Genomic DNA, 27979 nt, shown 5'->3' with positions numbered 1-27979 from the left:
TTTCCTCTGTCTTCTTCTCCGTCTATTTTCCTTCTATTCTTTTTATCCCTCCTTCCCCCCTCCCCTATAAGGCACTGCGCCGTGTCGCCTGAAGGCAGACAGAAATTAGGTGCCTTTTTTCCTCTTCATTCTAATCACTACCACCACCTAGCCCGCGCAGCGCGCCAGCGTAGCGTGCCCGGACATGCCAGCGCGGGAAGGAGGCGACAGTTGACTCGCCCCGACCAAGAGGCGCCCTGGCAGTCATCTTGGCGGATGCCGGTGCTTATGCGCGACCGGGCTACGCTGTTGGCGCGCATGCGGCAGCTGGGAACGAGGCGCCAGGTAGGAGGGCGCTCTCGATTCCCACACGGTGAGCGGGTGGTGTCGCACGCGCGGACGCATTGGCTTGGCGCCTGATGGCCTCGTCTTCAGCCACGAAAAAATAACTTCCGAGCAGTTTTGCAGCGTGCCGCAATGCACATCGGTGAGGTGGAAAGATGAAACAGTGTCTTTTCGCAAGTTTCCTTCTATTCTGAGTGAACGGTGAAGAACAGCGCGGATATCCAAACTCCGCATCGGCAAGGAAGTGACTCCGATGATGGCTGTTTGTTCACGGCACTTCACGAAAAGCGATTTCTTTCTGCCAGGTGAGTAGGCGTGTGTCGCTGCGCTGCATATCCGTTGCTCTATTCGAATGACAATTACTAGTCTTATAGATGACAGGGCATGCATAAATGGGAACTGTGGTATGGTTAACGTGAGCGTGCTTACGGCGTAGCGTGTGTTATCTAATTAACAGTCCATGTTTCAGCGTAGGTGGTGTAAAGGCGTTCTTATCAAGAAATGCAGTTTATTTTATTTGCAGGGCGTTCTAGGGACTAGCTAGGGTACAGCGAGCAGAACGAAGGTCGACAATCGTCGTCGTCGCCCTTCGAGACACTGCGGACATAAGGGCCCCATTCTCGACAATGCGGCGCATTATGTTCGCGGTGTCTAGAAACTACTGTATACTGCGATCGCATCTGTGCGACACTGGTATTGAAAGCCGCGAGTAGCACAGATATGCTTGAAAGGGATCATGGGATATATATATATATATATATATATATATATATATATATATATATATATATATATATATATATATATATATATATATATATATATATATATATATATATATATATATATGTGTGTGTGTGTGTGTGTGTGTGTGTGTTTAAACTGAAAGCTTTTGCCCCCCCCCCCCCCCCTCCCTTAAAAAATTCTTGGCTGCAGGGCTTGCCTCAATGCAACATCAAAGCAAAAGTAACTCGCCCTAGACCGTTGCTCACGCATTTAAAGGTTTACCTTGATTGAAACGGTCACATAGAAAAGGATGCCAAGAAAACAACTTTATTTTTTAGATTTCTAGTGCAACAGAAGGAGGCTGAAACAGACAGCTGTTCCGTCAGGAATACCAAGGCGTCCACGTTCGACTAAAACATAGCTGACGATGTCGTACAGTTTAGAGGTGTTTGTTCGATTACGCCCGCCGAGCAATGAACTGCTTGTGCCTCGCTCTTTAGGTACTGCGCTCTCAGCTTTCTTGACTTGTGAGCTTACGTCGGATGATCGTGGCTTACGTGGGATATACAGTGATAAATGCGGGTAAGCAACAAAATTTGAGGGCACCACGATTTCATGAAAGAGCGCGGGTCAGCTGAGCGCCATGAGAAGCCCCTGCGTTCCTCTAGGCATTAATCATGCCCATTGTCGAGGAATGACTGCGCATCTGAAAGTGCCGCAGCACTTACCTGTAGCAGTGGATCAGCACGGTTGATACGTGCTTGCACTTTGCAGGGGGACCTGCAGTGCAGGTGCACTGACCATCGGCATTTTCAGACTCCATAAAAACACCTCGCAGCCGCACTACGATCTCGTGTGGGTCCAAATTTAGGCCGGTCGCACAGAGCAGGAACATTCATTTCGTCGTCAAATTTGTGCTTCGCCCATGTATGCTCAGCGCCAAGAACTCGCTAGCCTTCAACAAAAGATCCTGAATTAGCGTCGCCATCCAAGGAACGCATTATATCTCCCAGTTATAATCAGCGCGCCGACCTCACTGCACCCGCCATTACTGACAGTGTTTCCCAACTGCAGAACGCCCCCTGGATTTCATTTTAGGGGCGAATACACAATCAACATCGAGTCAGCACATTTTCTGCCGAGTTTTGTAACATTCTTGAAGTAATAGAGCAGCACACATCTGATATTTTAGACTTCAGTCTTGCGGGCGTTGTCGTCGCTTCGGTGTAGACGTGGTCTTCGATGTATCTCCACAGAAAGAAATATAGCGTAGTCAAATCTGGGGATCTTGCGGGTCACTCTACAGGTCCAAGACGGCCGATCTATTTCTCGGAAAATTTTAGATCAAGCCACGTTCGAGTCCGCGTGCAGCTGTGCGGAGGAGATCCGTTTTGGTGGAACTAGATATTGCCAAGCTGTGCTGGAGGGTGGTTGCAGGTGAAGTCACTCAATGGAGCATTTAGTATTTCGCTAATGTAGCGTTCTGCGGTGAGTGTTCCATTGAAAAAAAAAAAAACACCAGGCCGATAATTTTGCCGTCGTATATGCCACACCAAACACTGAGAGACTACTGAAACTGGTGTTGTGACTGCAAAGGCCAGTGAGGATTTGTAGCGCTCCAGTAAGGACCATTGTGAACATTGACTTGCGCATTGCGCGAAAAGCGACCTTCATGAGACCAGATTATGTTCTTCAGGAATCAAATCAAATCAAATCATTTTATTTTCCCAGAAAGAAACAGGTTCTGGAGAGGTTCACTGGCTAAAAGCTGTTTATGGCCAGCTTGATGAGGCCAGTGAACCCTATACAAGGCAGATGGGACAACGACAAAGATGTGTATAACAATAAAGACCATAAGCTAACATTACAATACCAAATACGGTGTAATAAAAACATATATATACATTCCTACGAAACATCCTGATACCAGCATCAGCCGGGATTACCTTCTTCCTGTATGAGTATCCAGTTGCAGGAGTCGAGACTGCTTTGCAAATCCCTGTCTTCCAGCTGTTGATGCAGGTTAACATGGTATAGGTGAAGTCCTCCACTCTTCAGTACGCGCCAAACACTACTGCTGGCAACGCCAGTCTCAGCACTGACTTAGCGCACGCTTGCGTGGGGATGGGCTGCCATGTAAGCAAGAATGTCTGTTTTAAGAAACTCTGCCACAGCTTTGTGCTCTGACGCTGCTTTTTGAACGTACCTGTCTCCTTGAGCGTTCCATAATTTCGCCCCAACGTCGAACTATTTACCCTAACTTCCGGGTGCCAACTGCGAAATAACCTAGCCGCATCTCTCCTGTTTCCATTCGCTCGGCCGAGGGCGAGGACAATATTTGTACGTTTTTCATTAGTGAAACGCATCGTTCCAGACTAGGACTTTCCCTTGTCGAAGCAGGTTAAAAAAAAAAAAACTGCACACTAGATATTTTCATCGTGCTTCTTATATCCTTCACTTATGAAAATGTCACCCTCTCCCCCACCATTATGTTTATCATTGGCCCGAAAAAAAAAACGCCTGCGCAGCACTGAACGCTGCCTCCGGTCTCGTATCGCAACGCAGGTGGATGCCGCTATTTAGTCGAAGTGTGTTGTTTTCATTTCTTTCTTTCGCCCTCCCCCCTTTTTAATTGGTACCTTCCGACTATCTCTTAATGTACATCGTAGTCACTGATAGCCTGTTCAAGCGACCTTCGTGCGTGAGAAGCCTTCGCTAATTCGTTCAACTTACCATTTGAGGACACTCAAAGCGCCGCGTGTTAGGCGGCAATCACGTGGTATTTTTTGAATTTCGCGCATTTCAAACAAACCCTGGAAAAAATTAACAGCGTTGTTATCTTAACGCAACTTGAAAATTTTGTTATTTCCGGATAAAAGCTACAAGTGTTGTATTGAAGTTTTTTTCTTGTGTCAGGATTGAATAATTAAGCAATCTTTTTTAATTACCGTGCTTGGCGGATCAAAAATAATCTGACGCGCTACTTACAGCTAAGAACAATACTGTGCTAGCTGGGAATGCATGGAACTCATTTTTAATTGTTTATTGCTTGGTACTTTTTCGAGGAAACAGCCAATATTTCAAGATTTAAGACTTACCTACGTACTTTGCAGAAATGACCGCGTAGGTAAAATTAACAAAAAACCGACTCACAAATACCTTATGCATTCTCCTAGGACGGCTTGACGGCGAAAGCCCTGTTCCTCTTTGTCTTCCTTGAGCCACTCCATCTCCCACTCCTTCGAAAGCTTTCCGCATCTAATATGGTTTCGCATTGATCGAAGACATTGCAAGGTCTTACATGGCCTCCGTGACCGGCCCATGAAGGCAACGCAACTTGACGACGTAAAGTGATGACGTCAACATATGACACACGCCGAATGGCGGCATGATGCCGTCACAAACTTTATCGATCTATGACGTTATAACGTAATAACATTTTGCATCACTCGTGTTACGACATGGGACGCGAGCGGTTAATACGTGTATTTGATGAGAAAGCTAAGGTATTCACCTTGAAAAAAAGCAGGACAACATATAGTAAATTGATCGATAGCAGTGCACCACCATGTACGCGTCAGTTCCTGTTACTAGTGATCAACCTTAAACAAACGTGATAATCAGCTACACGCCCATGGAACACAAGAGGCTTGATTGTTCTATTAAGGTCATCCATTTAATTGATGAAATAGATGACAGACATGTCTCAGTTCATGGTTTAACTTTAAGCTTTGTCAGTGCTATGGAGCCTAAGAAAAAAAATGATAGTGTACGCTATAATTGGCTTCTCAAGAAAAATCCGTAAGTTTCAGCCAGGTTCCTTGTTAACTCACAGTTAATTGCCGCGGGAATAATTGCATTTCATGGAGTTACTCGTATACACCTTTTTGTAAAATCGCTTAGCCATGCAAACACTATGACCATTTTCCAAAATATTTTGAAATATTATACTTTCACGTTTGCAAACTTAAATGATATGTGGGGTTTAACGTCCCAAAACCACCATATGAATATGAGAGACGCCTTAGTGGAGGGCTCCGGAAATATCGACCACCTGCCATGGAGTTTTTTAACGTGCGCCTAAATTTGAGCACACGAGCCTGCAGTATTTTCGCCTCCATCGAAAATGCAGTCGCCGCAGCCGGAATTCGATCGTGCACGCGACCTGCGGGTGAGTAGCCGAGTAGGAGTCCACTACATAGGCCACCGCGGCGGGGCCACATTTGGAAACTTCGCGGCCAATAAGCTTTACAGCAAGAATATGGGTATTTGCACAGCTTTCATGGTATGCGGATATTGGTAGCGCATTTTCTATAGTACGTATTTTATGAAAAAACTTGTGTATCAATGTAACTTTACATGACATTCCTTTTCTTTCACATATCAGAGCTCACCGGGAGCGAAAATAAGCCAACAGTACGGCCGTCGTACATCCGCCCTTACTCCTTCTTTTGTTTCCCTTAGGTCTTCCCGGCTGCTTCTGCTAACTCCGGCGTATTTCAGTTGTAATTTAAGTCTGTTGATCAGTTTCCGCTGCTCCCTTGGAGGGGATGGAAGTAGACCCCGGGCGCCTGCTGGCACCAGCGGCGTCAGCGGCGACCGCCTCCAGGAAGCGGATGGGACAAGCGAGCGACAGCGACAGTGAAGATACTCATGCTTACTATCTCAGCAGTGAGGACTTCTCAGATGACGGTTTCCAACCTGTGCTTAGCCGCAAGGTGAAGAGAAGGAACATGAGGACATCCTCATCCTCAACTATTCAAACTGTAAGTGAAGCGCCAAAATCAAACACTTATACCATCCTGTTTATGCCTGCGCTTCCTACCGGCAGCATGAAACGCCTTAACAGACAGTCTGTGTCGAGGTCTCTGGAAACGCTCGTGCCAAATGAGATCACGGACATAAGAGTGAACGCCAGAAAGAATATAATGGCTGTGGACGTTTTGCACGCAAGTGCGTTGGGCGTTCTGCGCAGTGTAACTGACTTGGACGGCAACCAGGTGCGCTCTCATGTTCCCTTGGGATGTGATGTAGTAGCCGGCGGGATCTACGACATTGATGTCGCTATTTCCAATAAGGACTTACAACTTCTTGTCAAGTGAACAACTGATACTCCAATTGTTGATGTCACCTGGCTAGGGAAGTCTCGCTGTGTGAAGATTGCGTTTAAGAGCACATCACTCCCCTCTCATGTGAAGGTGGGGTACTTCAGGCATGCTGTGCGGCCTTTCATTCCAAAGCCTCTCCAGTGCCGTAAATGCATGAAACTTGGACATGTGAGCAGCGTCTGCGAGAATTCGGTGGTATGCCACCACTGCGCCGAGCACCATGAAGCGGATAAGTGCGTCGCAACTGTCAAGAAATGCTCTAATTGCAATGGATCCCATGAAGCCACATCGAAGGACTGCCCGCGGAATCAGAAGGAAATTGCCATCTTGAAGGAGACGGCGCGCGATCACTCATCTCATCGAGAAGCCGCAGCTAAAGTCAGAAGGCGTCGTTCACGTCGACGTCGGTCTTCGAGGACGCCCGCTACCTCCTCGACACGTTTGCGTGATCCCTCATCAGTACCACCTCCTTTGCCTCCCAGACCACATGCCGTGGGAAAGGCTGTAAAGGACAAAGCCAGTGAGCATACCCTAACTGCGACAGAGTGGCCTGCACTTCAAAAGGAAGCAGCATCAAGCGAACCGAAGGAGCTTCATGACGACCAGTCCACGCTCCCGGTTCGAGATCTTTCCAACCAAGACAGGCGAGTGGCTGCAATCGTTCAATCATTAATTGCCACGATTCGCACGCTACTGAGCAGCATACAATCTCCGTCTGCTAAAAGTGCACTACAAATACTGGATGCACTGAATCCAGTTCTTGCTAACTTCGTATAAGCACAATGGCTCAACAAAATCTCCACTTCCGCACTGAAGTTAAAAGTGCGTCGATTTTTCAGTGGAATGCCAGAGGCATGAAGTCCCGTATCTCGGACTTTCGCCAATTTGTTCGGGCCAATCAATTCCCTATACTTGTCATATGTGAACCAAACGTATCAACGCCTTATAGATTGTCCGGTTATGAAGCTTTTTGTTCAGCCGCTTGCGAAGAACGAAGCAAAGTAATTGTTTACATTCGCACAGACTTGACTTATCTTTCGCACCCAATAAGTTCAAATGACGACAATCAGTACGTGTGTCTTCGTGTGAAGAAGAATGCAGTTTTGTTCACGCTTATTGGTGGATATATATCTCCGTCATCGCGATTTCACTGCGACAGGTTAAAAGACATCCTAATGAGAACCGATGGGCCTTGGATCATCACCGGTGACTTCAACGCCCATCACATGCTTTGGGGGAGCACTAGGATGAATTCCAGGGGTCGGAACATTGTTACATTCGCTTCCGATCACGACCTTTCCATCATGAACGATGGTACCCCCACATATCTGCGGGGTCTCACGTATGGCAGTTGCCTTGACCTGACATTGGTGTCACGGTGCTTCTCTCACAAAGTTAAGTTTCTCTCACAAAGTTAAGTGGTTTTGCGATATTGAGACTCATGGGAGTGATCACATACCCACCTACGTGACGATCGATGGTATCATAAAAAATTTTTCTTCCGGTATTGCAATTGGCACTGACTGGTCAATGTTTACATCGCGTGTTGAGAACGCTTGTCAAGAAGGCCTCGCCTGCAGCCTGGAAAATACCATAGTGGAAGCTATGCAAGCGTCTAAATGTAAATTACCATTTTCGTCTAAAGTAACACAGTTTGACATCGAACTGGAAAAATTACGAGCTATACGAAGGCGTGCTGAACGACGATACAGACGCACAAGATCAATTTACGATCTTAGGGAAGCAAGGCGGCTCCAGAAAAAGATTCAACGACGCATTTACAAACTGGAGAGCGAACGCTGGAAAGCATTTTGCGAATCTCTAGACCCTCATAAACCGCTGTCATATATCTGGAGAACAGTTCGTGGTCTTCGCTCCTCTCCACAACAACGGCACCCTTTTAAAGCTTTGGCACTCCATCATGGAAAAATAGAACTCGAGGTGGCTGAAGAATTTTGCACGAGAGTTGCCGGGAATATTATGAACGAGAGCGTCGACGCCGTGATCGTTCCTGAGACGCGATTACCAGAAATAGACATTCCGTTCACCATGGAAGAACTGGAAGGTGCGTTAGTCGCTTCTAAGCGCATGTAATCGCCAGGTCCTGATGGTATTACTTATAGTGCGTTGGGACACCTTGGACAAAAAGCTAGAAAAGAACTTTTAACATGCTTCAATAACTCCTGGCTCAGCGGCAGTGTTCCCCGAGAATGGAAAATTAGTCGATTAATACCACTATTGAAATCGGGAAAATCACCATTGGACTTGACAGCGTATCGCCATATTGCCCTCGCAAGCTGCCTCGGAAAAGTGATGGAAAGAATGGTTCTATTTCGTCTCGAGTGGTACTTGGAACGATACACCAAATACCCTTCTTGCATGGCAGGCTTTCGTCGGGGCCGCTCCTCCATTGACTGTGTCCTTGATTTATCGACATTTGTTCAACAAGAAAAAAGTCGCAAGCGCATATCAGTGGCACTCTTTCTTGACGTGAAGGGTGCATATGATAATGTAGCTCACGATGCCGTCCTCACTTCTCTCGCAGCAATGAACATTGGTGGACGAATGTTTCAATGGATAAAAGATTATATAACTGGCAGGGGTTTCTATGTACAAACATATGAGGGTACAACTGCCCAACATTACACTTACTGCGGAGTACCTCAGGGAGGTGTTTTAAGCCCCACATTGTTCAATGTGGCCCTCATTGGTCTGGTGAAGGTTCTGCCAAAGTCGGTGTGCCTATCCATATACGCCGATGATATTTGCCTCTGGAGTGCTGCAGTTACTCGCCCTCAGGTGCGTGCACGAATACAGCGGGCAGCAACCCTCACAACAGCCTACCTTCAGAAACAAGGCCTAAATATATCAACTGTGAAGTGCGCGTTGATGGCGTTTACACGCAAACCAATGACGCCATACCCTGTTTACATCAATGGGCAGAGTGTCAAATATGCACGGACGCATCGTTTCCTGGGCATAATAATCGACAGAAGTCTTTCGTGGAGCCCACATTGTGCGTACTTGAAGAAGAGACTGCTATATATTGTGCATATCATGAAATTCTTGTGCGGTAAAGCATGGGGAACTTCTGTGGCCTCCATGCTACAGCTGTACAGGGCTCTATTTCTGGGTGGTTTGCGCTACAGCTTGCCGGTACTGACTAACACTTGCGAATCGAATACTCATTCATTGGAGAGTTTGCAGGGTCAGGCACTGCGTATCTGCCTAGGACTGCCCCGATGCGCTTCTACTTATGCCACAATCATGCTTGCCGAATACCATCCAGTCAGGACATATATAGCTGTGGATTGCCTCAGAGCCCACATTCGACATGCTAGCCGTGTCCCCGACCACCACTTGGCCCTTCTACCTTCCGGAAGACCACGTGCTACGTTTTCAGACGTCATAGCCAAGCACCTAAACAGCATTCCATCAGAATATATGCCAGCTGCGAGAACGGCATGCCCTTTGTGGTGCCTCGACCAGCCGCAAGTACGTCTAGAAATTCCGGGAATCAAAAAGAAAAGCAGTCACTCCAGAGTAGAATTGAAGCAAGCAACACTGCTATTATTACATGAGTTGTACTTAGACCGAACGCAGATATACACTGATGGGTCCGTCTCATCCAGCAGCTCATCAGGTGCCGCTGTAATTCTGGCTGCAGAAATGACAATCAAGTTTAAGTTGTCGCATATGACTACATCTACGGCATCAGAGCTTGCTGCTATAAGGGCTGCTTTACAATATCTCGTTCAAGAACGTCCAGGAAAATGGGTCATATTCTGTAATTCGAAGGCAGCGCTTCAGAGTTTGCAGTCTGCCATGCGTAGCAGGAGTCATGACCAATTGGTACAAGAAATAAGACATTGCCATCATGAAGCTCTAGCACGAGGGCATGATATTATATATCAATGGCTGCCTGGACATATCGGTATTACCGGAAATCAATTAGCCGATGATGCAGCCCGCTCAGCCCATGAAGAAACCCGTGTAGTCCCGATTCCTCTATCAAGGAATGATGCAGCAAGACAACTTTACCTGCTGGCTCGAGACCTTACACGCATGTTCTGGTCGTCTACCAGCTTCCAAAGGTGTCAATTTTATGAACTGGATCCTTCGCTCAAGCTAAAGCTACCATCACAACTTTCCCGCTCCGATGCGACACTGTTATGCCGCCTTTGGTTGGGTGTTGCATTCACAAAGGTGTACTCCTTTCGCATTGGTATGGCAGACACTCCTACATGCGACTACTGCGGAGATGAAGAGACCATCGAACACGTCCTGTGCAGCTGCGCTTGCTACGACACACAGCGATGCCAGCTACGGATGGTTTTGAATCGACTTGACCCCGGACCATTTTGTGTGCAGAAGATACTAGGACCTTGGGCATCTGCCTCAGTTGCGCAGAAAGCAACTAAAGCACTGCTACTTTACCTTAAGTCGACAAACCTGAGCGGCCGCCTGTAAACTGTGTGTGCTCCCCGAGTGTGCTCGTGATTGTGTGTACCTTCTCATCTTTCTGCAACCTCTTTTCTCCCCTTTATCCCTTCCCCAGTGCAGGGTAGCAAACCGGATGTGCGTCTGGTTAACCTCCCTGCCTTTCCTTGTATCTTTATCTCTCTCTCTCTCTCTCTTAGGTCTTCCCAATCTGCTCTGTTCCGAAAAAAACGCTACTCACAACTAACAAACTGTCGAGTAAAGCGGCGGGCATTTGGCTTGAAAACCACACCACCATGAGCAGCAGTCCTCGTTTATAGTGTTGAGCGAATGTGTCACTGCGTGAGGCAAATTACCTTTTTATTACTCTTAATCCATGCATGCGCAACTTTTCAGCTCGCTTAGCCACGCGAACAAGTTTAATTTTGTTCTTCTAAATCCCTGTTCTTCTTGCGCTTTTTTACGCATGTGCCAACGTTCTCAAGCTCTATCACTAGAGCTAGGACACGTTGATGCCGCTTGACACGTGAGTTTTGGCATTCTCTTGTGGTCCCAGGCACTGGAGCAACGCCTAAAGGTTGGTAAGCTCCATCATACACAACATTAATAAAGCTTAGTAGACTTCAAGTGCCCTTTGTGGAAACGCAGGGCAAAAAACTAGAGCACGAAGCAGGAGACCCTCGCTTTCCGCCAGCACGCAAAGCCCACGGGTCCGGCGCAGAAGCGGTGCGGCGGTTTTCCGCAAAAAGCAGCAATCATGTTGCGGTACGCTTCAATTTTGTTCCCAGAGCTGCTAAATATTGTACAATAGAAGTGTATGGAAAGGTGAAAAAAGTGGCGTGTTTTTTTTTCAGAGAAAAACCTGACTGTGATAAAACTAAGCAAGTTATAATAATGGTAAGAACACTGCATACAGTTCGGACATTCATCTTTCGATTGAAGCCATTCTCAACTTTCCGTAGCTGGCATACCATATTTCCTTAACGTGTTTGTTTGAAATGCGATCTTTCATACCGTTGCTACAGCGTCTTCTGTAGCCGAGTGCAATGAAAAAAAAAAAAAAAGCCGTCTGTGGGTGAGTTAGTTAATCGCTCAGGTTGACGAGTGGAATCACCGCGTCATCGTTGGTTCGATTACACGCTTCAGAGCTCCTTTTTTTCCGCCCGTGACTTAGTTCCAACGCACCGCACAAGAAGCTGCCGCCAAAACTAAAAAAAAAGTAGTTTTCATTTCGGTTTCGATTTTTTTTTGTAATCTTGAGCAGTTGTTTCTTTTTCTTTTCACCTTATGGCTTTTTTAGTGTATGTTTAAACACTCCTCGCGTCTTAGACCGTTGATATCTGCCTTTGTAGTTATCGACTATACGGAGGCCACGCAGGATACGGAGCAACATGGTATGTGTCTCCTCGATTTACACACAGTTCTTTAGATGTGAGTTCAATGCAACACACGTGTTGCGTGAAGCGCTTGTCCGTCCGCGCAATCTTCCTGTTACAACGTTGCTTTGCTGCTGATGCGATTATTTCGTTCAGACACATCGCTTCCTTCATTAGATCGTGCGTCTGCCTGTGTCTGTGAGTAAGAAAAACTTATTCCGCATTGACATATGTTTTTTTTTACATGAGATTGCAAAAACACCACTCGAAATGTGCAGCCAAAAGTAACCGTGCACACGTCACCGCTGTGCTTGCAAGAAACTGCGTCGTGACCCGGTTTGCAGTTCTTTCAGAATGTAGCCGCAGAAACAAATCGTGCTGCTGAGAAGCGTGTTTAATACGGGCATTTTTGTTGACATATCGTCCAAAACAATATTTTTCTGCACCACTACCTCGCTCCCTCAGTGATTCCCCGCACTTTGGAAGTTCCTATAGGTTGGCAAGTATGCATTTGTGGCGAGACACCTTAATGTAATTCATTTGCTGTACGAGTGCAGTGTGAAGTGTGCGACTGTGCCAACGCAGTGCTGTACTATGTGGCGAGTTCCAGTGCACTCGCCTTTCACTGGAAGCGGTGCAGAAGCCCTTGCCTGCATTTATATGTCGCGAAGAAGCATATCAACTTGTGTTGCAATCTTGACAATTTCACCCCCACGAAATTTTAGTTGCAGAGTTAACAGCGTGAGTGCAGTTTTCCTATCTATTGTGGTTATAATGTTATCAAGGTTATCAAACTATATTACTTTTCTTGCAGCGTCCCTGCCTTTTTTAGGCCGGAATGATTTCGTTCAAGCAACAGCGCACCATGTCTTCAGGTAATGTTGAAGGACTTGCATGCCACCATGTACGCCTATATGAAATAGTTATTTGAAATTTTGTGTCACCATAATGTAGCATGGTTTTTTAAATATAGTTATTGTCTTCTGAGTGTGTTGGGATGCCTCAAGCGGGTTAGCCTAATTACTTGCATTGTTGCATGAAATTATCTTGGTGGTTCAATGGACTTTGTACAGCAATTGTATCACATGACAATATTTGTTGGTAGTTATGTCGCTTTATGTATGCCACCTTTATTATTAACAATGCATTTCGTTTTTCCATCCACAGTGCCGGGACAAAGTCGAAAAAGAGGGCGACGTAGTGAATACATTGACTTATTTCATTTATTTAGAGAATACTGCAGGAGAGGCACTTGCAGAAGTGCATGCAAATGTAACGAAATAATTATATATACTTTAAATGTACAGGTAAATCAGAGCAAAGAACACCAAACATGTAACGATGAAAATTGGGTAAAAAAATCTACATCAAGACAGAAACTCAAACAGGGTACTTATATATGCTTATAAATTCTAGAGTAATTACCAACACAGTGGGTCGCTACAGCTCTCAAAGGACCTATGTGGGATGACATGCCACTGCTAAATTTTGTAAATTGCTTCAAGCCCCCTTTCTTTTGCAGGTCCAGGCTGAGAGTGAACCAGCGGGGAGTCAAAACGTCTGTTACATTAGTACCAACAATACTTTACACAAATAGGGCCAATAAAAAGTTAAGAAACACGAAGCAAATGTTCGCTAAATTTGCGGCTATCATCACAAAGGCAATTGGTGCTCACAAAACGAAAGAACAGTGCTGCAGCTGTTACAAGATCGGCATGCGACGCCAAAGGAGTGCCGCAGCGCACAACAATAAACCAAGATGATATTGCTAAGATCTGTTAGCTCGATGACATTCTAGAGCCCGAAGAACTGAGAACAGCTCGGGCGTTTTCGCTGTAAAAAGACCGCTGAGTCAAGCCTGCACCACCAGTATTCATCCAGTAGCCAATCGTTGACTAGCCAAGAGTTGACGAGTAAAGAGTCGACGAGCCCAAGAAAGGAACCTGAGCACAAAAACCCAAGCTCTCAGGCTTCGAAAAGCTGAAAATGGAGCATTTATTCAATGAAGTAGCTGAACTTCACGAAGAAAAAGAAATAAAAAAAGATGAGAAGAACGCAAAGAAGAAAAAAAGAAGCATCATATTGAAAAGCAGGCTTACAAAGATCGCTTCTGGCTCGAAAACACACAGGGACATGCTGAGAAGATGAAGAGCCTTTGGCGCGGAGACTGAATAGAAATTTCAGTTGAATGTCATGTGTTGAGAAATGAGACTTCATTAGCACAGTTAATTGGGCTAGTTGGTGTTGGTTAATCATGTTGGAGCAGGCAACTAGTCGAAATGTTTTGAGCACTCTGATAGCATGCTTATAATCATAGCATTGTTTTGGCACGTAAATCCTCAGAAATGGCGAAGAGAAGTGCTGCTGTGAGATGAATGAGGATAGACCTATTAATACACTGCAACTACACGAAAAATTGAAAAATTCATGAAAATTGCTTATATTATACATAAAAAGGGAAATAAGGTTGGTATGTTAGTATGTAACAAAATAGAATAGCACGCCGGAAGAAGCTTAATATGGAATTAGTTCCCAGAATCTTTTTGCAAGACCTTTGCCAAGACCTTCGCACGCCTAATTTCACCAAGCTTGCGCAGAGCATGCTCTTCAAAACTTTCATCAATGTTATCAGTACTGCTTTGCCACTGAATAGCATTAGGTATTCACGTAATGTGTTCACGTAAACGTATATATGTGCGTTTTTAAGCTTATAAATGTGAAAGTATTCGATGGTTTATGCATGGTGTACACCACTTTTTGGAAAACCGTTTTTTTAACAGTTATATTAGGTGATGTAAAATAATCAGGTTAGAAATCATTTGTAAAAAATATTGTTTATGTTTCATATTGTACTTACATGTTATGTACTTGTCATCATTTCAGTGCTAATGCCATGTGCATGTACAGATCACCAAACATTTGTCTAGCCGTTCTTATGGCTTTTAGTCCTGGCGCCCTTCCAGTTTCGTCTGGTAAAGAAAAAATTTGAATTTTGAATTTGTATTCCTTATTCATCATGATCATCATCTGGCTCTACATCACCAAAACGTATGCACACGTTATGAAGAGTACAGCAGCTGGTGATAAAAGCATTGAGTGAGTGAATAGTGTGCAACCCAAGGCACACAAGCTGCCCAAATGGCTTCTTGAGTGTGCTGAATGCATTTCCGATTAGAACTCGTGTTTATGAAAACTTAAAATTAAAACCTTTTTATTACTTCCGTCATGGCACCGTAATTCCTTGATTTGATTGATATGCGGGGTTTAACGTCCAAAAACTACCATAATATTATGTAAGACACCGTAGTGGAGGGCTCCGGCAATTTAGACCACGTGCGGTTCTTTAACGTGCCCCCAAATCTAAGTGAACAGGCCTTCAGAATTTTCGCCTTCATAGAAAATGCAGCCGCCGCTGCCGGGATTTGATCTCGCGACCTGCAGGTGAGAAGCCGAGTACCTTACTCCCTAAACCACCAGAATGGGTGGCACCGTAATCCCTGTATGGTGTCAGAGGTATTGTCGCAGTGAATAAGCTGCCTCCCCCAATATGTGGTAAATACCTTGACATAAGGAAGCTTCCTCTTTGACAGTGGCGACAAGCTAAACACGTGAGAATCATGAATTTCGCATCAAAGAAGCCACTCGAAATGTGCAGCCACTCAAAATCCATCCATCCATCCATCCACCCACCCGTCCATCCGTCCGTCCGTCCGTCCGTCCGTCCGTCCATCCATCCGTCCATCCATCCATCCATCCATCCATCCATACATCCATACATCCATACATACATCCATACATCCATACATACATACATCCATACATCCATACATCCATACATACATACATACATACATACATACATACATACATACATACATACATACATACATACATACATACATACATACATACATACATACATACATACATACATACATACATACATACATACATACATACATACATACATACATACATACATACATACATCCATCCATCCATCCATCCATCCATCCATCCATCCATCCATCCATCCATCCATCCATCCATCCATCCATCCATCCATCCATCCATCCATCCATCCATCCATCCATCCATCCATCCATCCATCCATCCATCCATCCATCCATCCATCCATCCATCCATCCATCCATCCATCCATCCATCCATCCATCCATCCATCCATCCATCCATCCATCCATCCATCCATCCATCCATCCATCCATCCATCCATCCATCCATCCATCCATCCATCCATCCATCCATCCATCCATCCATCCATCCATCCATCCATCCATCCATCCATCCATCCATCCATCCATCCATCCATCCATCCATCCATCCATCCATCCATCCATCCATCCATCCATCCATCCATCCATCCATCCATCCATCCATCCATCCATCCATCCATCCATCCATCCATCCATCCATCCATCCATCCATCCATCCATCCATCCATCCATCCATCCATCCATCCATCCATCCATCCATCCATCCATCCATCCATCCATCCATCCATCCATCCATCCATCCATCCATCCATCCATCCATCCATCCATCCATCCATCCATCCATCCATCCATCCATCCATCCATCCATCTATCTTCCGGTGGTTTCGTTCACATGGCATGTTGTAAAACTAGTATGGTATCACATGACTGCATAGCGAACACAAGCGACAGACTAACATGAAAATCATGTCATGGATGTGATGTAACATGACTACATACCACGCTCATGATGCGCTAGCGGCCGTTTCGCTAAGGTCACATATACCAAATTCGGTATTATGGTACGTCAATTGATGGCCAAGGTATGTGACTGGTGCAAGCATGATAATCATGAGATGCGTGTCATGTAACAACATGACTACATGCCACGCTCAAGATGCGCTGGCGGCCGTTTCGCTAGTTTCACTTATAGCAAATTTGGTATTACGGGACGTGAATGGATGATGAAGGTATGATACTGGTGCGAACATGATAAACATGGGACACGTGTCATGTAACAACATGACTACATGCTACGCTCATGATGCACTCGCGGCCGTTTCGCTAGCTTCACTTATGCCAAATTTTGTATTACGTGACGCCAGTGGATGACGAAGGTGTGTGACTGGTGCAAACATGATTGTAATAGGATGCGTGTCATGTGAGAACATGACTACATGCCACAGTCAAGGCGCCAATACATTTCGACGTGACGCGGTGCGCGTGCTCACCAGCGCTCATTTCGTCGCGCGCTGGTCCTGCCATATACTCGCAGGCGCGCGTCGCACTGCGTTGCTTTGACGCATGCGCGCTTCAGCACGTCCGGCATCTCTCCGTCCCGAAAAGAGGGAGGCGTAGTGTTGTCTGCGTAAGGCATCGGCGCGAAATGCAGGATGTCGCATGTCGCGCTGGTTGCCATCGGGCCGCACCGACGGACGCTGGTCGCGCCGGTCGCGCCTGGCGTCAGACTGTAGAGTACTCGCGTTTTGCTAACATAGTGTCACTGTGTTCAGCGCGCACGTGAGTCAACGCTACATTAGAGTATATTGGGCCCTTTATGATGTGCTCGCGGCCGTTTTGCTAGCTCCACATATACCAAATTTGGTGTTATGTGATGTCAATGGATGACGAAAGTGTATGACTGATGTAAACATTATAATTCTAACAAGCGTGTCATTTAAGAACGTTACAACATACCACGCTCATAGTGTGCTCGCGGCCGTTTCGCTAGCTTCGCATATACTGTGTATGTACACGTAACGTAAATAGATGATGAAGGTAAAGGACACATCCGAACATGATAATGATGACACGTAAGTGATGTAAGGTATCATTTACCTCCAGCTCGTAACAGTGTGCTGAATTTTAAGTGACATGTCACGTTTCTCATTCGTGCTTCACATATCGATTCGCTCTTTACGTGGGATCTGCCTTTTTTTTTTTTATTGGCACGTGAACTTTCAGTCCGACGTACGGGGATGATGGAACGACCACTGCCGACACCTTCAAGATTCCCAAGGCGGATACCGCATCTGGTGTTGGCAATACTTATGTTGCTGAGGGCATTGTTACGTAACTCTAAGCGATTGTCTATATGAATAATATGGGACTGACTGCTCAAGATATGCCTCTGCGTGCAACGTTTCTTTTACATTATTTCTCATAAGGTTAGATGTACGCCCCGGTAGCTGGTGGAGGTAGTTCCAGAATTGTTAACGCGGCATATGTTATACAACAGCGCATGAGATGCTTAATGCGAGAGTATGTTGATAATTTGAATTTTCGCAAAATAACTCAAGAGAAAACTCGCTACAAACTATGCCACAAATACTTTATAATAAAAATGAAATGACAAATAGTTTTTACCCCTGCACATATTTCTAAAGCTCTCAAACCATGATATAACAAAACTCGATAAATAAATATTGGTTATAACGAAGTGAATGAGTAGTTTTGCAATAGTGATGGAATATACCTTTATAACGATTGTCTGATATAACGAACACATTTTCGTGTAAAGTTCAACCAGGTTATAAGGAGGTTTGAGTGTAGCATACACGGCCCGCGTTATCATTCAGGCTGGTGTAATCGACACAACGGTTGCGAATCTGGCTTTTAAGTGTGAATAAACTTTATAGGCGACCCCAAACCGTCCAACGCAGTCGGCGGCGTCCACAGTCTTCTCTCTTTCTTTAAAAAAGAGGACTTGGCGGGCCGCAGCGCGACGCTCTACCGAATAAGCCACGGACGCGACGCTGATATCGGTGTCAGTAACGCGCCTTACAACCCCTCTCCCTTTGCTCGCTCCTCCGCTCTCCTCGCTCGCTGCAGCTGCGCGCGCACCCCTCTCTCTCGCGCGCCCGCCTTCTCTCTCAGTCTCCCGTCGAGAGCGGGTCGTGAGGAGGAGTAAAGTTAAAATCCGTTGGCATTCGCCAGTGAGTTAACGTAAACTCCCCCGTGTGATCAAATTGCGATTCCCAGGAGCCATGCATTACACCATAAAGGCACCTATAGTGTGATTAATAAATATAATAGTGCGAATAATTAAATACCCCTCATAGCATCACCCCGTGTATTCCCACTTAACCATGTTCACCCTCGGGGAAATGCTTGGGACTTTTTTTCCTGCATTTTTCTTGCTTTGGCAAGGTGCTACTCTAAGAAAAACAGGTGATAAAAGGGTGCAGGATTGGCTGTGTCGTTAGCACTTGCTTCAAATTTCAATAGAAAGTGTAATAAAAATACTGAAGAGAGCGTTCTGCTGTCGGTCTCCTCTATTTTCATTGCACATTCTATCGAAACTGAAAACATGCTACAAGTTCCTTTCTTTGCTATATGTGTGCTAGAAAACGATAAAGATTAACCCCATTGTATTTGCAGAATAAAATAGGGCAGCATACCACTGCCGGGCAAACGCCAGAGATCAGGCAGCCGCCCCAAAGGCAGCCAAGGTTGCTGTAGTGCCCTACATGCATGTAATTTTGCATAACTTGCGAAGGATAGCGAGAAAAGCTGGTGTGGATGTAGTGTTTTCTGTTCCCGAACAGTTGCAAGGAATGGGCAAAAAGGTTAATGCAGACAGCTGCGGGAAACGGGAGTGTAAAATCAAGCACCGGGGAAAAATTGTGAATTGTTGTCGTGGTGTTGTCTATGGGACTCCTTTGACTTGTGATTGCGTGTAAATTGGCCAATCTGGAAGGTGTGTGAACGAAAGACGCAGGGAACACAAGTACAACCTAGAAAAAGCTGTATCTGGTCATTTGGCCCTTCACTGTCAGAGGTGTGGTTGTGTCCCCGTGTTTCTAAACACCCGTATTTTCTTTAGGGCCCGTGACAGAACTGCGCGTGAAATTATTGAAGCCTTTGAAATCGACAAAATGAAAGAAGAAGGTGTAAGTGCGACTTCCACAGCTTTGCGAGCTAAAGAAAAGTATCCGGAATCTTCACTTTGACGTTGGCGAGTGCAGATTGTCGCAATAAATGATGAAGCGTGCATGAGGCGTCATGTATCTAAACATGATATGTTCCAGGTTTTATTGGTCTACTGTTACTGTATAAATAGCCATGTGTGGTCGCAAATAAAACATTAGTTGCAAGTTAGCGCTGTGTTTGTGTGCGTCTCTCTTTTTGTTTCCTTGTCGAGGTGCGCTATACCCTTATGAATGATGAACCCCATCCAACTAGCCCGGCAACGTGCCATAGCAAACGTTCTTAGTATCCGGTGTGTCCGCTCAGCTACCACACCAACAATCCCAAATTGCACCCTCATCCGCTCAGTTGCTTTCATGGTGACACACTTCAGCACAATGAATCCCGTAGGTTAAAATAGTCTTCTGAGCGAAGCGTACGCTTAGAGAACGTAGACATTTACCACTTAAAATGCTGTGCTGTCGATTTCATGTAATGGCAAAAATACCTAGATTATGGGCTCGGAGCTCTGTTGAGCCCTTTCTGTGATCGACCGCGGTCGATCGCAGAACGTTGTCTATCTGGTCCGCGGCCCGCGGGACAGATAGGCGACTTTTTTAAGGGGGGGGGGGGGGGGCTCGTGCTGAACGGGGGTCTTGTTTTGAGTCAGCAGGCTGGGTTCGGGTGGGTAAACTTGAACGAGCTCCGGGTTCAGGGCTGTGAATCACGGCCCGTGCAGTGCTCTAGTAGTACTGAAATTGATTGATAGATATGTGAGGTTTAACGTCCCAAAACCACCATATGATTATGAGAGACGCCGTAGTGGAGGGCTCAGGAAATTTCGACCACCTGGGGTTCTTTAACGTGCGCCCAAATCTGAGCACACGGGCCTACAACATTTCTACCTCCATCAGAAATGCAGCCGCCGCAGCCGGGATTTGATCCCGCGACCTGCGGGTCAGCTGCCGAGTACCTTAGCCACTAGACCACCGCGGCGGGGCTCTAGTAGTACTGAAAGACGAGTGACTTGGTACTTATACGTCTTAATTTCTCCAACGCAGAATGACACACAAATACACCTGTGACACAGCATTCTTCGTTACCATTGTTATTGTACAATGGGCCAACTTGATCATCTGTAAAGACAGGAGAAATTTTATTGTCCACCAAGGAATGAAAAACCATGTCCTGAACTTTGGATTAGTTTTTGAGACTGCCTTAGCTGCATTCCTCGCCTACTGCCCAGGCATGGACAATGGTATCAGGATGTACCCACTGAAGATCAAATCGTAGTTACCCGCACTGCCAATTTCCTTCCTGATCTCCGTGTACGACGAGATTCGTCGGTACATATTGCGCTGAAACGCAGGAGAATGAATAGAGATGGACACCTACTTATGAACATTGCCCACGCGTAGTCTTCTTATCTCTCTTCAACAGACCTTTTTCGTTTCACTTTATAATTTTGTCAACGAGCCTTCGTTTTACCATCACATTTTTTCTTTTATATAGAGAAGAATGGCAGAGGGGCTGCCCTGCCCCCCACTTTTTTTGGTATGAACAGGAAAAAAGAAGGAAAAATATGTACCAAGCCAACCAACAAAAACTGGCATAAGCGCGGCACACTTTTCGCGTCTGTAGCCTTAGTGTTGTTATTAGGAGGCCAGGAGAGAGAGATGGGTAGGAGGGAAGTATTTATTGCACCTTCGTAGTTTGAGATGTTTTGAGGAAGCTGTTGCAGGAAGGAGGGATGAAAAGAGGACAGAATTGGAAAGGGAGGGAAGGAAAGAGAGAATGAACGAAGCCTTGAGAGACTTCGTCCATGTGTCAGTCTGCGCTAGAAAGTTATTGCCATGTGCTCTAGTACATGCATACTAAGACGGAGGGCGGGGGGGGGGGGGGTGTTGGGGTACCTGCATTGCCCGCTAACATATGTATTGGCTCCGCCAATCGAACATTTGTACAACGAAAATCACAGTTCCTTGCTTTACTTTTCGCATTCCAGACGTAACAAGCAATTTCTCACTGCCATATATAATCTTAAGCAGCGTGCATATTCAGGATGAGTTTGTGTCAAAGAAAATTGTTTTGAAACAGACGGTTTATTCGAAAAACGTAGCCACTAGTCAGTCACAGGGTGATCCAGGTGGATTGGTTTCCGGGATGAAGCCCTTTCAGAACTTCTCCAAATTCTCTGCACGCGCATGCAAGAAAACGAGAAGATACATTAGCCCTGCTTCGATAGACGTGATCACATTAGGAAAGTGTCGAGGAAGTGACGTACTTACCCGGAGCATGGCAGACGTCCTCCACTGCCTGGCGATCAGCTCGAGGTTGGTCAGGTTGGCCAGAGAATCCTCTCCACGGTACGCCGGCGCTACGCGGCGCAACTGGGAGCGCCGCTCCTTTTCGCGCTCTGAGCGAACCAAGTCTGCGTCAATGTGAACAAAAATTTCATTCATTTGAATTAGAACCTGAGCTGTATAATTAGGTCTTGGGCAAGGCTTTCGAGCTACCGCAAGTGCCACTTGAAAACAAAGGGCTCAATGCTTTATGAAGGTTGAGGAATATTCGATTGCACTTAGAAATGTGAAATGGCGTGCATGTCTCCGCAGTATTTTCACGGCGCCCAATTCGCCCAGCTGAGCATATTCACATCGGGCGTCAATGCCATTGTACTTCCCTAGCACCTCCGCGCAATATAGGGTACGCAAGCTCAGTTCTTTCATTCCCGTGGTCTCACTTGGCTTCAGCTATTTGTTTGCTGTACACAATTGTGCTAAAAAAAATGGTGAGTAAAATACCGGTGAAACCTTGCACCAGCAACTATAGCACTTGATTAAAGCTCTGTTGCAAGTTTTGACGTATAATACTTGAATGTAAAGAAATGCACAAAAATAAATGTTTTACGTTAAACCAGTTTTAAAATGGACGCGACTAAAAGTTTCCTCTCGGTGTCACTTGTGTTTTTTGCAATATTTTAAGCAAGATTTTTCAAGCAGTTGAAAAGGATGCTTTTCAAGCATGCTACGCGCCAAATACTAGCTCGTAGTCCTGAATAATTCACTGATTAATCGAGTTTTGAATGTTTTAGGCTGAACAGATTTTTTTCCAGCGAAAGCTGCATATGACTAGGCGAAACGAAAAACCTCTCACCACGAGTTTCGTTAATGGTCTCATTTGGCCACGCGATCTATTGCATCATTTTCTGCATCACACCCAAGGGCGTGCCATTGACAGTATCGTTATTGACGACATTTTCTGCGTGGTACCCAAGCATGCACACTATTGATGAGGCCATCAGTGACGCCATTCGTCTCGATGCAGCCGTGCAGCCAAGCCCGTGCGCAGCAGTTTCAACTTAAAACGTTCACGTGGGGAGTGCGTGAATCACTCGCTAACATCAAAGAACTTTCCAAGGGCAGCGCTGATAACTGATCCGCGATATAATAAACTTTCCCTGATCGAATGTAGCATTCCGGGCACAACAGAAGGCCCGGGTGGCTAAGCGCAAACAGAAACTGCGCCCCGGGGATTCGGCACGCCTCCGACCCGAATGCAAACGAGAATGGTCAGCTGAAGAGGCGGCGTTGCGGGTAGAAGAGAATTTACGTGGCAATGCCAAAATGCGTTGGTCGAAGCCAAGGCCCGCTTTCGGCGGGAGTCTCTGGAGTGGTACCTCGGCTTCGGGTGCAATGTCTGCAACCACCTGTGGTCACACATTTCAGCTTCGTTGGTTAACCATCTGTACGGAGTGCTTGGGCGTAGGTCTCTTTTTATTCTGGAGTTATGAAAACTATGGCAAAAGCAAATCTTCGACGAAAATAAATGGCGTCTGAAGGAGGCAGTTACCGCCTCATTTCTCATGTGCGCTTTAACTGATCCCGGGGCACTGCGCCGTGCTCCCGACCGGGCTGCAGTAATTAGGTACCTTTCTCCTCTTCTAAACACTACCACCACCACTCACTTCGCTCAGGCAGCACTTGATGGTCAGATGCACTTGAATGCGCAGAGTAGCTGTTCTCACACTTTGCTTGAAAAGAGCGATGCAGTGATCGCTGATCCGAACTTCCGTGCAATATCTCTGCTAGATGAGTGCAAGGACTCCAGGTGACCTGAGCCCGGCCCTGCCCATGGGCCGGGCGTGCGTATATCGTGACGTCTTCTGATGTCGGGCCCGGACCGGGCTCGGGCAACCATGTTTTTTATGTGGGCAGGACCAGCTGCAAAGCCAGAATCATGCTCAGAAATACAGACGTTGTGCTGGAATTGTTTTCCAGCACGTGGCGATAAGCACACAATAAGGACATTGTCATGATCTCTTCTTGAAAACATCCTGCTGTCCTGCATTTCTGGTACTAAGCGTTTGGATGAACAAGTAAAAATGTTCCAAGCAATTGTATTACGTGAAAAAAAATGTCTTGGCAGTTCGGGCTACCAGTGTGAGCAGCGAACAGAACTTTAGTCCGATGGCATATGTGACGCAGGAACGAACACCGTGCTTCACTGAAGCCCAGATTATTAGACATGGTTTTTTAGACGCCAATTTGTCTATTCATGGAAGCTGTCGTATGTATCTCGTTATAGTTTAACTTTGATACTTTGAATCATCGGCCCAGCCAAGAGGTGGCACACCCATCCCATGCTTACCCCCCTCTCCGAATATTTTATCGCTGAATTGATCATCTGCCTGTTAGCTTCCCCCTCCAGATCAAGCCCCTCCCCTCATAAAAATTCTACATATGGCCTTACTGTGAATAAAAGCACCATATTATCAAAAACGATATTTTATCAGTACATCAAAGCTTAATAATGTCGGGTTAGACGGGGCTAGACCGGGGCTTTTGTTTATGTACTTCGAGTCGGACCGAGCGGGTTCGCAGCACTTCAGGTTCGGGCTTGGGCACGCCTTCGAAACAGTCAACGAGCCCGTGCACAGCTCTAACCTTCCCCGTATCCCCGTATCCCCGGACGTCATCCCCGTATAACGTCATTACCGTAATTTCTTCCGCCACTGCTCTTTGGCTTGCTGCAGGGGTGAGTCGAAGAGCATGTATTTCGCTGAGTGAAATCACCATGGTAGTCTAGTCGTTATGGTGCTAGACTACCCGCAGGTCACGGGATAGAATCCCAGCTGTGGCGGTTTCAGTTCTGATGAAGACGAAAATGCTTGAGACCCGTGTACCTAGATTCACGTGTTCGTTGAAGAAACCCAGGTGGTCAAAATTTCTCAAGCCCATCACTACGCAGTCTCAATCTTATGGTGGTATAAAAACGAAAACCTCCGCAATATTGTTTCGACGAGCGACTCGCTGCCATGCTTCCGCGACTCTTCCCGCCAGTGAAGTCTTTACAACCGAGCTACAGCCGAGCCTAGTTCACGCAGCTTGATCCAATTCTCACGCTGAATGGCGCCACGCTCTAAAGCAAAATAACCCGAAAAAGGAGTAACGGAGCTCAATGGGTGTGCGCGATTAACGAATAGACCGTTAAGGAGCAACCCCAGAGGGAAGCGTGGCGAGTGCAACCGAGGGATGAACCGCCTGGGCATTGCAGGCAGCGCGAAAAGCATTGCCAAGGTGACCAGGCCTCCCTCTCCTCCTCTGCTGGCTCAGTCTTTCCCCGTATTTCGCCAGCGACGGTTCGCGTTGCGTCGCGCTTGGAGTGGTACCACGGCCGCCTGGATTCGACGATCTAAAAATTACGACGTGGTGCTTGTGTGTAAGCTTGGATGAGCATGGGCTGCGGCTTTTGCGTTTCACTGCATCCATGAAGTCTGGTGCAAGTCTCGACACGTCACCATGCTGCGCTGTATATATCTGGCTTCAATATAGTCCCGACCAACACACGACAGCAACAGTTGGGAAGGCCGATATGGCAGCCGAGAAAACAACAGGCCTATCGGATATATACTTCAGTCCAACTCAGGGTAGAAAACAGCGCTGGATTCTAAGGCAAGTAGGTTATCATTCTTTATTCTACTCTACTTGTCGCGTGTCCGATACGGATTGCGCTTGCCGGCAATGGGCTCGGTCGTGTTGTATATCGCACGCACGAAATGCATCGCGAAGGTCAGCTTCGGTGTCTGCAGTTCGCCTGTGCTTTGCGATCGCCTGGAAATTGGCCGCCATTGCCGTCGGCCTCCCGTACGCTCGCTCGTAGAGTGCTCGCCTGTCGTCGCCGCTGCGATGAGTTCCGAGCTGACGATATTGGGCTGAGACCTTGTCGCTGTGTTGGGAGTCGTCGAAAACACGTTGCGGGTTCTCGTAATGAGCCTGGTTGTAGTATGTCGCGCGCTGTAAGTGCACCAGCACGGGCTGGCGGGGCTTTCGCTAGCGTCAGAACTCAGTGAAGATTGGTCCCCATTACAGTTGGCTTCCCCGTCAGTCGGTCGCAGCAGCTTGGCGCTGTCCGTTGGCCGCGACGGCGGACTCGCGTTTGCGCGCAGCACTCGCTCGAGTTTGTGGAAAAGGGCCGCATTACTGTCGATTTCTTCGGCGCTAGCTCCAAACCAGCTCGGCGCTGTTCGTGGCGGCGGCCAAGCGTACGCTCGCTTACCTGTCGAAGTTCACTGGCGGCAGACACTCCGCGTGCGGCGCCGTGTTTGGTCTCGCGTTCGGTTGCTCGAGCTGAACGACGTCGCTCGCTTAGGACTTGCAGCTGTGGCTGCGGCCGCCGCTCCTAAGCTGTTGCGCTACGGGGATCGAAATGAGTCTGACGATGTGCGACATCATCATCATCATTATCATCATCATTATCATCATCATTATCATCATCATCATCATCATCAGCCTGACTACGTCCACTGCAGGACAAAGGCTTCTCCCATGTTCCGCCAGTTAACCCGGTCCTGTGCTTGCTGCTGCCAATTTATACCCGCAAACTTCTTAATCTCATCTGCCCACCTAGCCTTCGGTCTCCCCCTAGCCCGCTTCCCTTCTCTGGGAATCCAGTTAGTTACCTTTATTCACCAGCGGTTATCCTGTCTACGCGCTACATGCCCGGCCCATGTCAATTTCCTCTTTTTTATTTCAACTATGATATCCTTAACCCCCGTTTGTCCCCTAATCCACTCAGCTCTCTTCTTGTCTCTTAAGGTTACACCTACCATTTTTCTTTCCATTGCTCGCTGCGTTGCCCCGCCGCGGTGGTCTAGTGGCTAAGGTACTCGGCTGCTGACCCGCACGTCGCGGGTTTGAATCCCGGCTGCGGCGGCTGCATTTCCGATGGAGGCAGAAATGTTGTAGGCCCGTGTACTCAGATTTGGGTGCACGTTAAAGAACCCCAGGTGGTCGAAATTTCCGGAGCCCTCCACTATGGCGTCTCTCATAATCATATGGTGGTTTTGGGACGTTAAACCCCACATATCAATCAATCAATACTCGCTGCGTCGTCCTCAATTTAAGCTGAACCCCCTTTTTTGTGCGACATCATGGTGAAATTATTAGCGTGTCATATCTCACGTATGTTTTTATTTCACCTTGCACGTATTTCTCATATGCATTTGTATTCATACTGTCACGTGTGACTCACTATTTTACATACTTATTGTGCAGTCGTGGGCACACACCGTGCTGAAATACTGTGTCGCTGGCGTCTGCGATGTCTGTCATCCGTCAGAGCAGCTTCAGAAGGACTGTGCGAGATGTGAAGGTAAAGTTATTTTTGTGTCATATTTTAACGCTCGTTTTTATATTAACGTGCACGTGCTTGTCATATGCGTGCATCTTCATCTTCTGTCACGTGTGTCTAACTAGTTTTACTATGTTATTGTACGTACAGCCGTGGGAACACAACAGGCAGAAGGCTGCGTGCGCTGGCGTCTGCAATGCCTGTCATCTATGGCTTCAGTCGAAGGAGCTCCCCAAGGAGTGAACAAGATTTGACAGCGAGACTGGACTTGTACACCTTACCATAAATTCACTTAAAAGAATGGAGAAACTTCATGTGTATGTAGAAAAATAAAAGATTTCGATGTCTCACTTTTGTCTTTCGTTGTTGCCGAGACTGCGAAAGCAGTTACACATAGGTGGCTAACTACCTTTTCACGTGTTTTTTTGCGCAATTTGTCACTGTGCAGAAAAACAGGCGAAAAAAGTATTAG

General features: G+C 46.5%; 1 protein-coding gene and 2 long non-coding RNA genes across 3 annotated transcripts in view; 2 read left to right on the top strand and 1 right to left on the bottom strand.

Annotated features, from left to right (window-relative positions):
* The first annotated feature begins 314 nt into the window (after positions 1-314).
* Positions 315-27857, top strand: LOC142776348 (uncharacterized). The gene is made up of 3 exons (XR_012887468.1): positions 315-629; positions 27432-27528; positions 27658-27857. It is a non-coding gene; the product is annotated as an uncharacterized LOC142776348 (long non-coding RNA).
* Positions 11216-13630, top strand: LOC142777287 (uncharacterized). The gene is made up of 3 exons (XR_012888010.1): positions 11216-11495; positions 11968-11992; positions 12789-13630. It is a non-coding gene; the product is annotated as an uncharacterized LOC142777287 (long non-coding RNA).
* Positions 21959-27979, bottom strand: part of LOC119161981 (uncharacterized) — a 178156-nt gene continuing 172135 nt past the window's right edge. The window contains exons 8-9 of the mRNA XM_037414471.2: positions 22164-22306; positions 21959-22069 (exon numbers count right to left, since the gene is read on the bottom strand). Coding sequence (XP_037270368.2) covers positions 21998-22069; positions 22164-22306 — 215 coding nt within the window. The 3' untranslated portion in view covers positions 21959-21997. The remainder of the gene's footprint in view (positions 22070-22163; positions 22307-27979) is intronic.

The sequence above is a fragment of the Rhipicephalus microplus genome, chromosome X (assembly GCF_043290135.1).
Source record: "Rhipicephalus microplus isolate Deutch F79 chromosome X, USDA_Rmic, whole genome shotgun sequence".
Classification (NCBI taxonomy): Eukaryota; Metazoa; Arthropoda; class Arachnida; order Ixodida; family Ixodidae; genus Rhipicephalus; species Rhipicephalus microplus.
Note: the sequence above shows the minus strand (reverse complement) of the source record. Positions and strands in the feature narration are given on the sequence as shown.